Source organism: Poecile atricapillus, chromosome 6, assembly GCF_030490865.1.
Source record: "Poecile atricapillus isolate bPoeAtr1 chromosome 6, bPoeAtr1.hap1, whole genome shotgun sequence".
In the NCBI taxonomy this organism is placed as follows: domain Eukaryota; kingdom Metazoa; phylum Chordata; class Aves; order Passeriformes; family Paridae; genus Poecile; species Poecile atricapillus.
In genome coordinates, this window is record NC_081254.1 from 33,923,846 (window position 1) to 33,938,448 (window position 14,603).

Here is a 14,603-nt window from a genome sequence, read left to right on the forward strand (position 1 = left end):
GGGATCTCTGTTACATTAAGCAAATAACTTTTTAAAAAGAGTAAGATTTCCCTCCACCTTCAAAAATTCTCATACAATGTAATCCTTTGTAATGCTTGTCAGTATTACATTTTCTCCCATTTCTCAATGAATACTTGGCTCTTTAACTCGATTTCCTGTGCACTATCCAGGCAATTTAACCTGAAACAGGTCTAGAATAGGAAACATTTTCCTGAAGCAGGCTACAGCATTTCACACCCCTGACATCTCCCCTGGCACTGTGTTTGTCAAGGGTGATGTAAAATACACCAGTGACATCAGGGGAGCAAGCCCCACCAGAAAGGGCTTATCTTCTCCACCCAAAATTATACACTAGCTCTGGAATCATTCCAGAAGGACCAAAGTATTTAAAATTAACAGTTTTTAGTTCTATTTCAATACAATGAATTATTATAATCTGATAATATTGAAAAAAATCTAGGACAAAATGGAAACTACAATTTCCTCTCCAATGTTTACAGTGTCATGCAGAGAAGAATACAACATATTCCATTACCTGTTAATTCTACCTTTCTTCATATCCTGCTAGCTAATGATTCCATGAACATGTTTGATTGCTCATGTTTCATAACCCATTATTAAAATTTAAATATTTAACAGAACTGATATTATATACTGCCCAATTAGTACCTCAGTGTACTAACTGCTTATAATTGAACTTCAGTGATGGTGACAACACTCAAATTTCTTCAAAGGACATCGGTCAGTCTTTAATATTAACTGGTATTTTGCTTATTATAATTACCAAAAATGGGTCCTGCCTGTACAGTACATGATTATTTTTCTCTGTGAGGTTTCATGAAGTTTCTTATTTTCTACTTTTCCATTTTACACTCTGCAGTGCATAGAGGGAAGAGGAAGATATTAAATTTATGCTATCAAAGAAAAAAAAAAAAAAAAAAAAAAGCCAGGAAACCCTTAACTTCTCTACTCCAGTGGAAATTATTTGCCAAATAAGCAAAGTGATTAATTCCAGCAGTTCCTTTCCCAATGGCACACACACAAATCTGCCATATGGTAGATTTCTATGTCTTGGTTAGCAACACATTTCCTTTCCAGATCTCTGTCCTACTTTCATTAGGGATTAGTAGGACACTCTTAACAGAGCCACATTCTGTGCCTGACTGGAAAAATCTAGAGTTTGAGCTGGTTCAAATGTGAGTCAAGTACCACCTTCTAAGAAAGTGATCCTGGGAATTACAGGCTTGCAATGGTCTCACTTATTAGATCTCCTGAAAATTAAAGCCTATCAATAAAAACAATGCAAAGCAAGGCTGATGTGCTTTTTGAAGAGCAAAGATCAATATTCACAAACATCTTTCACTGCTTTAGAATCCAAAGCATCTCAGCACAGTTCATAGGAGAACAAATGATCATTTGCATAACAGAAAACAGATCACTTTCCATCCTGCTGGATTCTCCAGACTGGTGGGTGAATCAGTGAAGGCTGAACGATGCTGCAGCAAACCAGGATAATGATTTTAAGTATTCAGGATGGTTGAAAAAAAAACTGAAAGTAAATAGCTCCAGAAACATCCCATAATACTGAGTGATCCAGAAGGCAGATACCAAATGTTCATAAACCCATGGAGCATAAACACAGGGCTGGAAAACATAGTGCTGCAGGCACACCCAAAACAATGGGCATAAATCACCAGCTCTTTCAAAGAGATTATTTTGACAAGAGTTTTATAAAATTGTCAGTTCAGTGCTTAACATCAGTCAAGATGAAAAAAAAGTCTAAGCAGCAATTAGAGAATAATTTGAGAACAAAACAAAGTTATCCCTTGACTGCATAACAGCATGGCCCATCTGGGTGCTGAGGCTCCTTTCAGATGCTGTCTCAGGACAGGATGGAGCAGCTCTGGCAGGACAAACACTGAGATGAACATCAGTGGTGCTGACACAACTGGCCCATGACATCCCCCTCACTCACTGAGCACCAAAAATAAGGAATCACCCTGAACAGTCTGGATTTCCCTTGGAACTTTCTTCCAGGAATTTTCCCACCCTGGCAAGAGCAGGGTCCCAGCCCACAGTGTTCTGGCTGAGTCCTGCAGGCTGTTCCCCTGTGCTGAGCCATTACCACCATTCCATATCTACCTGGGGTAAAATGAAAAATGGTTAAATGCAGCCTCTAAAATGAAAGGATGAATAAGAAACCACCTCAAACAATTCACTTTACATTATGCTGCTTACTGCTAGAAAACTGCCTAGTTTTCTGCTACTTCATACTGTATCCTTTCTTTAAAGCATTCATTTTTTTTTGCCAGAGCCCATAGCCAAAACAGAAACTGAACTGAATAATAAAAAGAGGAAATAAAAAAGACAGGAAGAGTTTGGGTGTTCATACTATTTGCAGCTAATGATAACATTAAAAACTCCAGAAATTACAAATTGAAAACATGTAAGGTTTAAATTTTATTTTAAATTATTTTTGTTCAAAAGAGTAAACAGACTACACACTGATAGATTTGCTTGTGGCAACTGTTTCAGAATAAAGAATTTCAAGAATCCCTTGGCCTCTGATATATAACCCTTTTTATTTAACTTCATCTAATTGAAGACATCTGTAGTGGTGCCACACAAAATTTAATCCAAGCTTCAAAATGTCAATAAAAAGTGTCTGTAAGAAACAATATGGGTATAAACCTAGCAGGGTAGTGTGCATCAGCATCTACATAGCCATACAAAATTAAGAATATAATGGCAGTCTGCTGCACGAGTTGACGAGGTGATAAAAGCCCTTTTCCTATAAAGTCTAATGAGCTCTATTACTCTTCAGCTTTCAGGAATGCAAAGGCCAGTGGACTCAACAGAGAAAAGCAACAAACTCTCCACACATGGATTCACTCAAACTGCCACATATCAAATTACCAGTGTAATTACTATAACCTGACAATTTCATTACAGTCACGCCGTCCTGAACCCTTTAGGACTAAAAAGAAAGACACTGCAAGGAATCCATGGCAGTTTGCTCACTTGAAATGAAGGAACAGCATCTCTCCTCAACTCTTACCTCAGATTGTAGTCAAATACAAGTTTAGCAAATTATTTAGGAATACAGTCTTTTCATAGAATTGAATCAAAACCCACAAAAGACTGGGCCTTTTGTGCTTCTATTTTTTAATGCAGTGCTATGAAGTTCAGTGGTAGCTTATTACCCAGCAAAGGAGTCCTCAGGCTCCTTTGGAAACACGGCAGAATCTTCCTTACCAGTTGGTGGAGGCGGGAATTCTGTGCCAGCCACCTCCACCACCTCTAACAATGGCTGGCTGTCTACAGAGAGCATAGAGGACACTGATACATTCATGAAACAAAATAAATTAAATACATTCATTTCAAAACTCCCACCCTGAATGAGCACATACCTCCAGAGGGGAATCACAGAGGAATCGTGTGAACTGCATCGAGGTGGAGTGAGCAGTAACACATGCCCAAGAAAACAGCCCAAATATGCAAAGCAGAAAAAGAAAGAAAACTATCAGCAATGTGTTAGGATACATTCATAGTCAAATACACTCTTTCAAATCCATATCTTTGAAAAGCAACATCAGACTTTGCTTATGGAAATTTCATTTAAATCCTTAAACTCTCACATTTGGTTTAGAAGTACAAACAGACACAATAATTAACTATGCAAAGTGTTTTCTAAAAAACAGAAGATGGTTTTTAAAAAGGTGATGTGAGAGAATTATCACCCTGTAACAGAGGTCTGTTTCTGTACCCTTTATTTTAAATTACACATTACCCCTCCTCTGTGACTCCCTGCAACAGGGAGTCTTTTCCCACTCTTCCACTGGTACCTCCCCTACCACCAAAGCAATGGGTTTGGGGCCCTCATACATCTTAACAGAAATTGATTCATTCACATTCAAAACTAAAAGCAAGCTCATTTTAAGTTTTAAGAAGAGGAAAGAGAAAGAAAAGAAAGAAAATCAACCTCCTGAAAGTGCAAGCATTTCAAACCTGAATTTTTGACTTAATACAAACTGATGTGCTGCCAATAATAACCCAAAAAGGCAATGTTTAATGATCTGGAGCTTATCCAAAATTCTTAGAGAAATAAAATACAATACTTGTTTACTCACTATCATTTACTTATTTGATACAAATACTTCCTTATCGGTGGAGTCCACATTAAACACGTTGCAGAGTTCTGATTTGTATTTAACCCCAAATATTCCCTTGTTAAATAACTACTTTAATACACAGTTTAATTCCCTCCTCTTGCAATGGCTGGGTGATTTAGTAAGACAGCAATTCCCACACTGCAAAGTAATAGTAAATAGGAATTTTTAATTAAAGGTTAGATAAAAAGAATACATACAGACACCTACAAAAACCTGACTGTTGGCAAGATTTTGTTGTCAAGAATTCCATTAAATTCTGAGATTAATTAAAGGGGGATAGAAAAATCTGGGGTGATTGCTTGTCAGCCATCTCATTTTTCCCAGGGAAGAGAGGAAGGCAGACAGCAGTAGAAAGTGCCAACAGTATCAGCTGCTGCCACATCTTGCTCATCTTGTCCTGCTGATCTATGGATTGATGGGAAACCTTTGGACACAGACTTTATGGAAGAACACCGAATTTCTAAATTGTGATGGTGAAGGTAAGGGATTGTGCAGTTCCTATTATTTACCATTTCAGATCTAGTCACTATCACTTTAAATTACTCAAAGTTTGGAAATACAAATGACTGTGGTATCTTAAATTAATTGTAGAATTATTTTGGTCTGGTGGATAAGGAAAATAACACAAATAATATTTAAAGAAAAAGAAAGGTAATTAAGATTTTGATTTACTGAGTTATTTTCCTGAAATAAAAATACAGAGTTACAAATTCCTACTCTATGAGTGCATCTGCCCCTACAGCCAGTGGTCTTAGAAAGTGCAGGTTTCAGAAAAAATAAACCATGTGTTATTAATTTTCATGTCAGAAGACCCCCAATAGTTCTTAATCTGTAATTTTAGCTGTATGGTGCAAACTAAACCCTATGGTGAGAAACCTGAGCCCATGACACTTTTCAAATAGTTTTATCAATTCTCCAGGCCCTGCTACCCAATCCCTTGGTTCTGAGGGTGAAGGGGGACTTTTCAAGGGTACCTAAGCATAACTTCTGCTGTTCCAGCTGCTAGGAAAAAAAAAAAATCTTAACTGCACCTGAATTTGTATCACAATCTTAAGGGAAAAAAAAAAACAACACTGCAAGTCTTGTTATAAATTATTTCACTATTTATAATACCCAATAAAGTTGAGGGGTTAGATAATTTTCTTAAACTAGTCTATCCATTTATGTAAAAAGAAGAAACCACTAGATTCAATTTCTAAATTAACAAACTCATCTAACACTGCAAGATTGTTATGAACACAATTAAAAATTATTCAATAAACCACAAAAGAAATACAGCCAAAAGATGATGTTGCATGTTAAATAACTCAGTATGGCACACATATACAATTCAAATTCCTTACACAACACCATGCTTTTCTAATTTTAATTTCCAACTGATTTACATAAACTTTTAAAAGCTAGATAATATATAAAAAATTCACGACATTTTTACTTTGGTGTAAACTAATTACAGCTGCCAGAAAGAATCATCTCAATAACAGGGAGTAAGTTGAAACATAATTAATAAACCTAAGAGAAGAAACACATCACTGAGAATGAAATCAAAGAGAGAAAAAAGGCAGAAAAATAAAAGGCAGGTTGGGTCCAACCCAAAGCTTCTTGCTGGAGCAAGAGCACGTGCACAGCTTTAAAAAGAAATAAAAAACCAGAGTGTTAACACTGCTCCCTTTTCCACAGGGGGAAGAGATTCAGGTGCTGAACTGGAATGGCTTTCACCTGGCAGCTCAGGGCTTTCTGGAAGGTTCCTGATGCCACAGGAGGACACCACGTCCTTCTCAGGAAACCTTCCAGGTGTCACCAGCAGGAAATGCACAATTATCTGAGCTAGCCCATGAAAAGGCATCACAAAAAGCATTCATTTATCATTTCCCCTTTGACACTATTAAGAGTTTGTTCTCATTTACAATTCTCTGTCAAGGGAAGCTGAGTACTTGTCCTTTTCCTTGGACTACAGAAGGGTGAGAAATGTATATGGGATTTGAAATCCAATCCTTGAATGGGATTAAAATAAACTAAGGAGCTTGGTCATGAAGTTTTTTGTTTTATTTTTCATAGAGGTCCAAGGCTCATACTAAAATGAAAAATAACGATGAGAAAACATAAGACCTGTAAATCCAGTGTGTCACCTCTCTGCTGTTATATTTGAATTGAAATAATCTTCCTTTAGATAAGAATAAGAACAGATAAGAATCAATATTAATATGTACAGTGAAAATGTAAAAATGAGCCTGACTTTTCGTAAGGTGAGGAGACACTGCTAACAACCCCTCCCAAGAAAAATGAACAAAATTATTTAACTTTCTGTAGAAATCAGGAAAATTACACAAAATTGGTATTTTTACAGGAAAAAATGGTGCCAACCTGCCTTGAACTGGGCAATAAACTAGAGTTCAGAAGAGGAATCAAAGACTTATCCCAGAGGGGGCTCTATTTGGCATTTTCAACAATTGCTTACAAAAACACAGGAATGCTAAAACAATAGAGTTTCAGAGATATCCACAGCTCTGAAGGTGAAGGAAGAGCCTTCAAAACACAGCAAAAAGGATTTAAAGTTTACAAAGGAAAGAGGGATTTGAAGTTTAAATGCATGTCTCAAATGTAGCTTTCAGTGCAAGAATGGGACTAATGAAATAATTGCTGATACATTTCAGTTCCAATTTCAATTCCTTTATGGAGTGATAAAAATCACTGTGGCTTTCTTGCTCAGAAGAAACTTCTCAATATGCTGGAGTTTTATCAGTCTTACAGTAAAGATTATTTAATTTTATATGGATTTACACAGACAATGCATGTGTGTATAAACTGAGATGCAAAAAGAATCTGAACTAAAATGATATGACTGTAGACAAGTCACTTAATCGTCTGCATGCCTGATTTTTTTGGTTCTTACACTACCAGGATGTGAAATCCAAGTTTCACTGCAGTGAGATGCTCTGCCATGGCTTCCAGGAGCTGTATATAAATGTATAGAAGGCTAAAAATAACCACAAAGGCTATTGATTTTTAAGCATTCTCTCACAGGAATATAAGAGAGGAAACTTGGAGAGACCTTAAAGTTTGCAACTGGCTGCTGATACCAGTTTGGAACTGATCAGAACGTGCTCCTTGGCATTTCCCAGACTACTCACTCAGTTTTCTCTATTAGTTCAAGTGGATTCCTGGGAAGCAATTAAAAAAATAAAGGGGAGGTGAAAGAAAAACCCCACTCTACGCATTTCAGTAATTTTTTGCACCTTTTCAAACAGTGTATCTTTTGTGTGTCCTGAAATTCTTTTCTTCCAAGACAAATATTTAGCTAAGCACAAAGCAAAGAGAGGGTCCAGCTACTTTCACAGAGGGAACAGACAGATACTGTTTTTCTACAAGTTTGTCATTATGAAACCCTTGTGAAAAGTTAAATAAAACGTTTGCTTCAGGAGGTCTAAACATCAATAAACCGTTCACTCTTGCTCTCTCTGGAAACTACTGTAGAATTTTTATGATCTTTTATGGAAATGTTTTCTAGCTTGTGTAGCTGCCACATAGCTTGTTTCAGTTACACTTCAGCTGTGTTTCTTAAAGACAAAGACTGCTGTAAATAGACTTGAGGATTCTGACACTGGGTCAGAGATGTGATGCCTCTGATGAGACGATACTTCATTAAAAACTGCTAAAGACACCCTCTATTCTATCCAAATCACCCATTGATTATTTCATTGGATCAAAAATTTCCTTCTTGGCATGAAAAGGCCAAAAAATTGTATTTGTTTCACCTAAAATCTTTGATCCAGACCTCCACAGTTCCACACCTGTATCTATCATTCCATCTGCTTCATCTAAAACACAAGAGATTCAGGTGGCAAAATGTTCTGAACTATCTGTCTCCAGGTACACCAAAAATCATCCTGAAGCTGGGTAGAGTTGGATCACAGCACCTTCCAGGTGATTTGTATTCTGCAAGGCCCTCCCTGCATTTCGTACCCACAAACAAGGATTTTTTTCTACTGAGCAAGAGTTAAAATATTTGCAGGTAAGGACTGCTCTTAGCAAAGCACAGAAAAGCCATTACACAGCTTCCATAAATCCAATGGAAATGGATCATCCAAAGAGCCAAATCTTGGGATTATATAAGACACAAGTTCATTCTTCTTAATCTCACATCATCCTTCCCTATATTAATCTACACATTTTCTCCCAGAAATATAACCAAAGGCTATTAAAAGTTCCTTGATTTTAAAAGCAGACTCCAAATCCATATTTATCTATTTCTCTGTGCATGAATTATTACAACAAAGCTGTATCAGCATTTATTATTTTTCTTATGCAAAATGGAAAAAAAAAAGGTGGACAAATCCTCAGCCACATGATTTGTTTGCATGATCATTTTACTGTTGATTTGCTGCTCAGCTCCATTAATTTATGCTCCAACTGATCTTTCACTGCTTCTACAGGGAACCAAGGTTTTTTCAATATAAGAATACTCAGCCTACTCTCATCTCTCTGTTCATTAGAGGTCTCCATTTCTCAGTTTTTCTAAGATTTTAATTTCTTTTCCTTATAGGTTGACCCATTTCACAAAATAAATATAACCACCACTAAGCCAGGAAATAACCTAAACAAATAAATCCTTGCAATTAATTACATTTTGTATGTTTTGTATGTTACAGACACAGTTCCTCAAGCTAATCATGATTACATCTTCCACTACTTTAAAAACAACCCAACAAACAAGAAAACAACTAAACAAAAAAAGCCATTGAAGAACAGCTCTGTTATACTGGGAATGGGAGATGGTGACCATCATTTTGGACCTGACATAAAGATCCACATAAAGCATTTTCATAACGGGTCAGAAGAAATACAAAGAATGGGACAAACATTAATCCAGACTGTTTCAGTAGCTTCCAAAAATGAGCAGCTCAGGAACCTGGCTATTTCAAGAGCAGCCTTGGACAAACTTCTCCAGTAGGCAGGGATACAAGTATCTTCCTATTTTTCATTATTTTACTTTAACTTGTTTATAGTTATTTATAATTGAACTTCCCAATCTGTTCAGGTTCCCCCTAATCTCATTTTCTCCAACAACTATAATAAGAATACATATATTCCTCAAACAGATGCCCATGCATTTACACAGTGGCTTAATAAAGTTTTATACTCCCACAGAGAAAAACTGAAAAGTCAATTCTTCCTCAGCACTATTTAAGAGCAAGTATTCTAAAGACACTGTCAGTAAGAAAATTGTCTGCTGTTTTTCCTCAGGAAAATTCCATACAATACAAACATGCTGCCATAAACATCCAGAATTGACTCCACTCCAAAGCACAGAGACAACCAGGTCAGTTTTGAACTGAATTCCTGCAGCAAGTGATCAAAAGTTCTTCAGAGGGGTGAGAGGATTTCCTGGGTAAATTCAGCTTCTACCAGACAAACTAATTAAAAAATGCCATTATGAATATTTTAAGACTATGCAGAACATAGTTGTGGTTTTTATGCCAAGATAAAAACCAATTTGAATTTTTTTCTCTTGCAAGCTAAATTGGTTTTAATTCCAGGAGCAAGGAAATACTTCAAACTGTTCCTAGAATATTAACATATTTGGCAGAGAGACAACATATTTCTACCTTACCTAATCCTCTCCCTGCCAGTGAAAGAGAAACAGAAGATTGTGGTGATGCTTCCATAGAAAGAAAAGTTTCATCACAAGTCTGGAACTTGGAAAAAGTTGATTTCACAATGAAGTTTCCCCTTTGCTTTTTATTAGAACAAACAGAAGTCACTGCCTCACTCAGGAATCAGTACTGCATCACCAAAATGCGCTGCAGGATTCTCCCCAGAAAAATCTCCAATTATTTTAATGAACACACTGTAATTAGTGCTGTCCAGTCTTCAGCAGGGAAGCAGAAGCAGGAAAGGAGGAAAAGGCAAAATTTTAAATTTAAATTGAAAAGAATCAATTTAAATTTAAATTTAATTTTAAAAAGACTCAGCATCCTGAAGGGCACCGAAACACCAGTTATCACTGGTCTCAAACTGGCATTAACCAGAGAGTGCCCAGAGAAGTTCAATTCCACAACTCTCTGCCCTGAAAATCCTCTGCTCTCCCTTCCCACATAAACTCCTGATGGAAAGCTGTATTTACATTACTGAGGTGCAAAAAGGCCTTCTCCACACCCACTGAACAATAATCAGCTTCATTGTCCATGTATTTTTTATTACTATTGTGAACATTTTTATAGTTTTTCCCATTAGTGTTATTCTCAAATAACCACCAAAATTCTAAACTGAGTCTTAGAATTGCCTTTTAATATAATAAAGTTAATATTAAACTAGCCTAGCAACAGATACTATACTGTAATGCCAACAATCTAAGAATATATTCCCAAAAGAAGTTGTTAATATGTCCCATAGCAATCTTTGTTGGATTCTGAATTTAAATATAGGCAGGTTTCTAAATATGAAGTGTTCACCCAAATATAAAACTAAATAATATAAATAATACTAATAAATAAATCTGAATAATATAAAACTAAGAACTCTTCCTAAACTAGAAACTTTCCAAACACAAAAGTGGGAAGGACTCTCCCTGAAAATAACTTCAACAACCTCACAGAGTAGTTTGCATGAATTAAAAGTGAAACAATCCTGAATATTTTCCAGTTTAAAGTGTAGAGCAGACCCCTTAGTACCCCGAAAAAAAGTCCTGTGTATAGGATAGAATTTTATTCTCTTTGCTTAAAAAACTGGTTGGTTCCATAATGTCTGTAGGATATATTAAAAAGTGTGAAAAAGAGGAAGCAGAAAAAGCTTGGAGGTCTCACAAGAAGCATTTTCCACCCTTCCTCTCAATAACTTGGATCAGTTTTATCCTACTTGGTACCTTAAAAGGGACTCAGATAACTCTCTTCCCACCCAAATTTTTGTGTAAAACATTCTTCAGTTTACTTCCTACAGAGATCAAATACAAAATGTCAATTCAAGTAAGAGTGTTAGTTCCTAATTGCAAAAAAAAGCACCCTTCTTGGCCAGTCAGTCTCATGGACACAAAATATGATTTACCAAGGCTGAAAAAGAACCTAAATTCAAACCCATCAGCATCAGACCAAGTTTTTAAATTCAGTAGATGCTTCAGAAAAGGTTTTTTGTTTCCCCTGGAATTATCTAAGCCTGCACAAACATGAGGCCAAAGAGAGGAGATAAATGCAAAGTAGGGAAAGCCCTATGGTAAGTAATAAGGAAAAAGAGGATAAAAATCTGTTCCACTATTAGCAGTGAACAGGAATCCATCTCCTTCCCATCCAACAGCAATTCCCAGGACAGCCTTTAGACCTTCAGGTGGTGAAAACCTGACTGTCCCTAACAGATATTTCTAGGCTGAACTACTTCCATCAAAGCAGAAAAATCAAGTCTCAAATCTCCCCAGGTAATGCTTGGTACAAATCTAGTAAATAGCTCAGTCTCTCTTGGCATGCCTCCAATTTTTACATTATTATAATTAAACCCACTTATTGCAGCAATTATAAAGAGGGTAGAGACTACTACTTACTGTTATGAGACCTATTATTTTACTAAACAAAGTGAAATGGATTTTATGGCTTTCCAGAGCAGCATTACAGACATCTCACAAATTAAAAAAAAAAAAAGCTCTCCTTACACTCTTTTGAACTAAAGCCAAAAATTATGATGTGGTTTTACAATTCTACCTGGAAAACAGCCCCAGTTTACAAGGTTTTGCTTTGCAGGTAGTTCACTCTCAGGAACAGAAAATCCTGACCAATAATAATGCTGCACATCTGCAGTAGAAAGACAGATCTGAGGTAGCATTTTCACTAATTCTACCAATGAGGAGGTTGTGCCACCTGCCAGAGAAATGAAGAACTGCTGCTTGTTCAGAACCCCACAAATATTTTTAATTATTTTTAATTTATTATATTAAGATTATGCCCTGTAAACACCCTTTTAAGAGCAGGGTTTATCCATATGCAACATATTCTCATCAAGCCTCAGAGGATCAGGTGGTGAGATATTTTTGCACTACTCCCACTGTAAAGGTGAGTTCCAGTTGAGCAGTGTGCTTAGCAACAGAATGGGAATAAAATTGAGATTTTTAAAACCTTCACCTATTAAATTAAGTGAGAACACAAAAAATTAGGGAGATAAAAAAGGTACTGAAGAACTTTAAGGCAAAGATGATTTTGCCATCAAAAAACCTCAGAAATGGCAATTTCAATAATTTAATATTTAGACAGCATTTCCCACCATTTAGTTGTGCATTTGAAGAAGGTGTTTTCAGAAAGGTGCATGCAGTGAACTGTACCTCATTCTCCCCACAGTCAGAAGGTGTGTCCTTGTGCACAGACATCTGATACTTGGCAAATAAAGTGGCAGATTGGTTGAAGGATGATTTGAACTGGGGGTCCTCAAAGGAGACAGGTACTAACCTCACCTTCAGAGCAAGGGAAATACAAGCATTCTGTTTTGAGTGCATATCATCAGATCATCTGCTACTGAAGGTCAGGCTAGTGAAAGATCTCCTCCTAGCCACTTCAAAGCCTCTGAAATCAGTTTTCTACCTAAAACATAATAATAAGACAACTTCCTATTTTTGCTCATATCCAACAAACCAACTACAAATTTTAGTTTTATTGCAGAGTCTCAAAGACTTGTTAAAATGTTTTCTTTTTAATGGCACAGTGCTCATTGACTGCCCTGGTTCAACAATTACTTGTTCTTCCTACATATACTGTTTCTCCCAGCTCATGATATTTTTTTCCTTATAGAATAGAGGTGTAACACATCTGCCAGTTCACTCTTACACTCCACCTATTCACAGCAGGAAGCAGCAACAACATGTAAATTCAGGTGGAGTGCACAGATCACTTTTTAAAGGCTTAAACTGAAACTGAAGAGAATGATTTCGCTCTGGTGAACCTTAAACCAACAATTTGTGTGTGTGATAAACTTCTGCTCACATCTTGGCCCTGATCACTGTATCCTTCTGATGGAAACATTCAAACCAAAGCCACGGAGGTCAGCAATCAGGCTGAGTGTCCAGGTGGATTTAGTTTTTATAAGATTTGTATTTTTAAGGCCCATCTCTACCTCCAAGAGCCTCACCCTCTCCATTTCTTACCCAACAGCATCCGTAACTTTTCTGCCTGCAACTACAGTTTGTGGCATTCACTAAGAGGTATCAAGAGTTTGCACTTTCAAGATGTTGATTTTATTGGATCCAGTATTTTACAAGCTCCTGAATACATAATGGATATAAAATCCATATTTGTTTCTCCCAAAAACAGGACACGTGAAATGGAGAGGAAGCTTTGCATAAAATTAAATTTGGCCTTCTGACCTGACTTATGGTTGGTTTATCAGGTGGGTCCTTGTGAATAACCATCTGGTAACGTTTATAGACCTGGTAAGACTCCTGAAATGTGGCTTTGAACTGTGAACTTGGTGGAGATGATCTCACCACCCTCACCTTCAGAAGAAGTTAAACACATTTATAATTAAAATATCATGCAATAACTATACATTTATACATAACAGAAAGATCACAACAGAGAGGAATTTTACCCTCCTGCACAAAGGCCATCACAAATTAATTACTATTAGTCAATAGTCTTCTAATTCTCCAGCTCAATTTACATTGCTGAAGACTTTCATATTTACAGTGAATAACACAGGAGGTTTTCAAACTGCAAATGAACTGAAATGCCTAGAGAAGAACCACACAATTTTCAGGAAATAATACCAACAAATGGTATGCAGATCCTAATTTTAAAGAGGTTTGCTGTGCTACTTAAAATATTGTCTCATAGTGTCACACTACAAAAATACTTGAGAGGCTTTGAAGACTTAAATCTCTGCTCTTCATCCAAAAATCATATTTCTATGGCAATAATCCCAAGGAGATTTCCAGGTATTTTTGAAACTGAAAGAAGAAAATGAAGCAGTGTTTCCATCCTTAATTATGTGTCAACCATAATAAGGAGTTACCAGTCTTCACACCATCACCACTAAACACAAAAAAAATAATTTCAAAAAATTATCTATAAATTAAACATTCTTCTTAGTAAAAATGATTGCTGTCTAAGCAAAAGAATGCCACTACAAAGGCAGCAGTGCATGTTCTTTCAAAAATATTTAAGGTCATATTAATTTTAAAAAATTATGTAATTTTCAGAATGGTTCTATTTTCACAAGGAGCAAAATTTTTTTTAATCCTTTTAATTCTCCCTGTATCTTCTAATTGAAGATGCTCAAAGTCATCCTGCTTCTGTTAAACAACTCCTCAGGAAATGTGAAGGAGTTAGGGAGATGGATCAATTTCTTGGCTTCTAGTCAATAAATATTTTCATTTCCAGTACCATCATTGAAAATGATCGGGAAAATATTCAGTTAATTTTCCAGCTTATGGAAAAAATAACAAGAAAAATGGTTTTATGA

General features: G+C 36.3%; 1 protein-coding gene across 6 annotated transcripts in view; it reads right to left on the reverse strand.

Moving 5' to 3' along the window:
• ATE1 (arginyltransferase 1) overlaps positions 1-14,603 on the reverse strand; it is a 68,642-nt gene that overhangs the window by 47,225 nt on the left and 6,814 nt on the right. For 2 of the 6 annotated variants that reach the window (XM_058841123.1, XM_058841127.1), the window contains exons 7-8: positions 12,472-12,600; positions 3,411-3,443 (exon numbers count right to left, since the gene is read on the reverse strand). In XM_058841123.1, the coding sequence (XP_058697106.1) occupies positions 3,411-3,443; positions 12,472-12,600 (162 nt within the window). Of the gene's footprint in view, positions 1-3,410; positions 3,444-12,471; positions 12,601-13,506; positions 13,636-14,603 lie in introns of all 6 variants that reach the window. The other 4 variants (XM_058841122.1, XM_058841124.1, XM_058841125.1 and 1 more) reach the window with 2 other exon arrangements.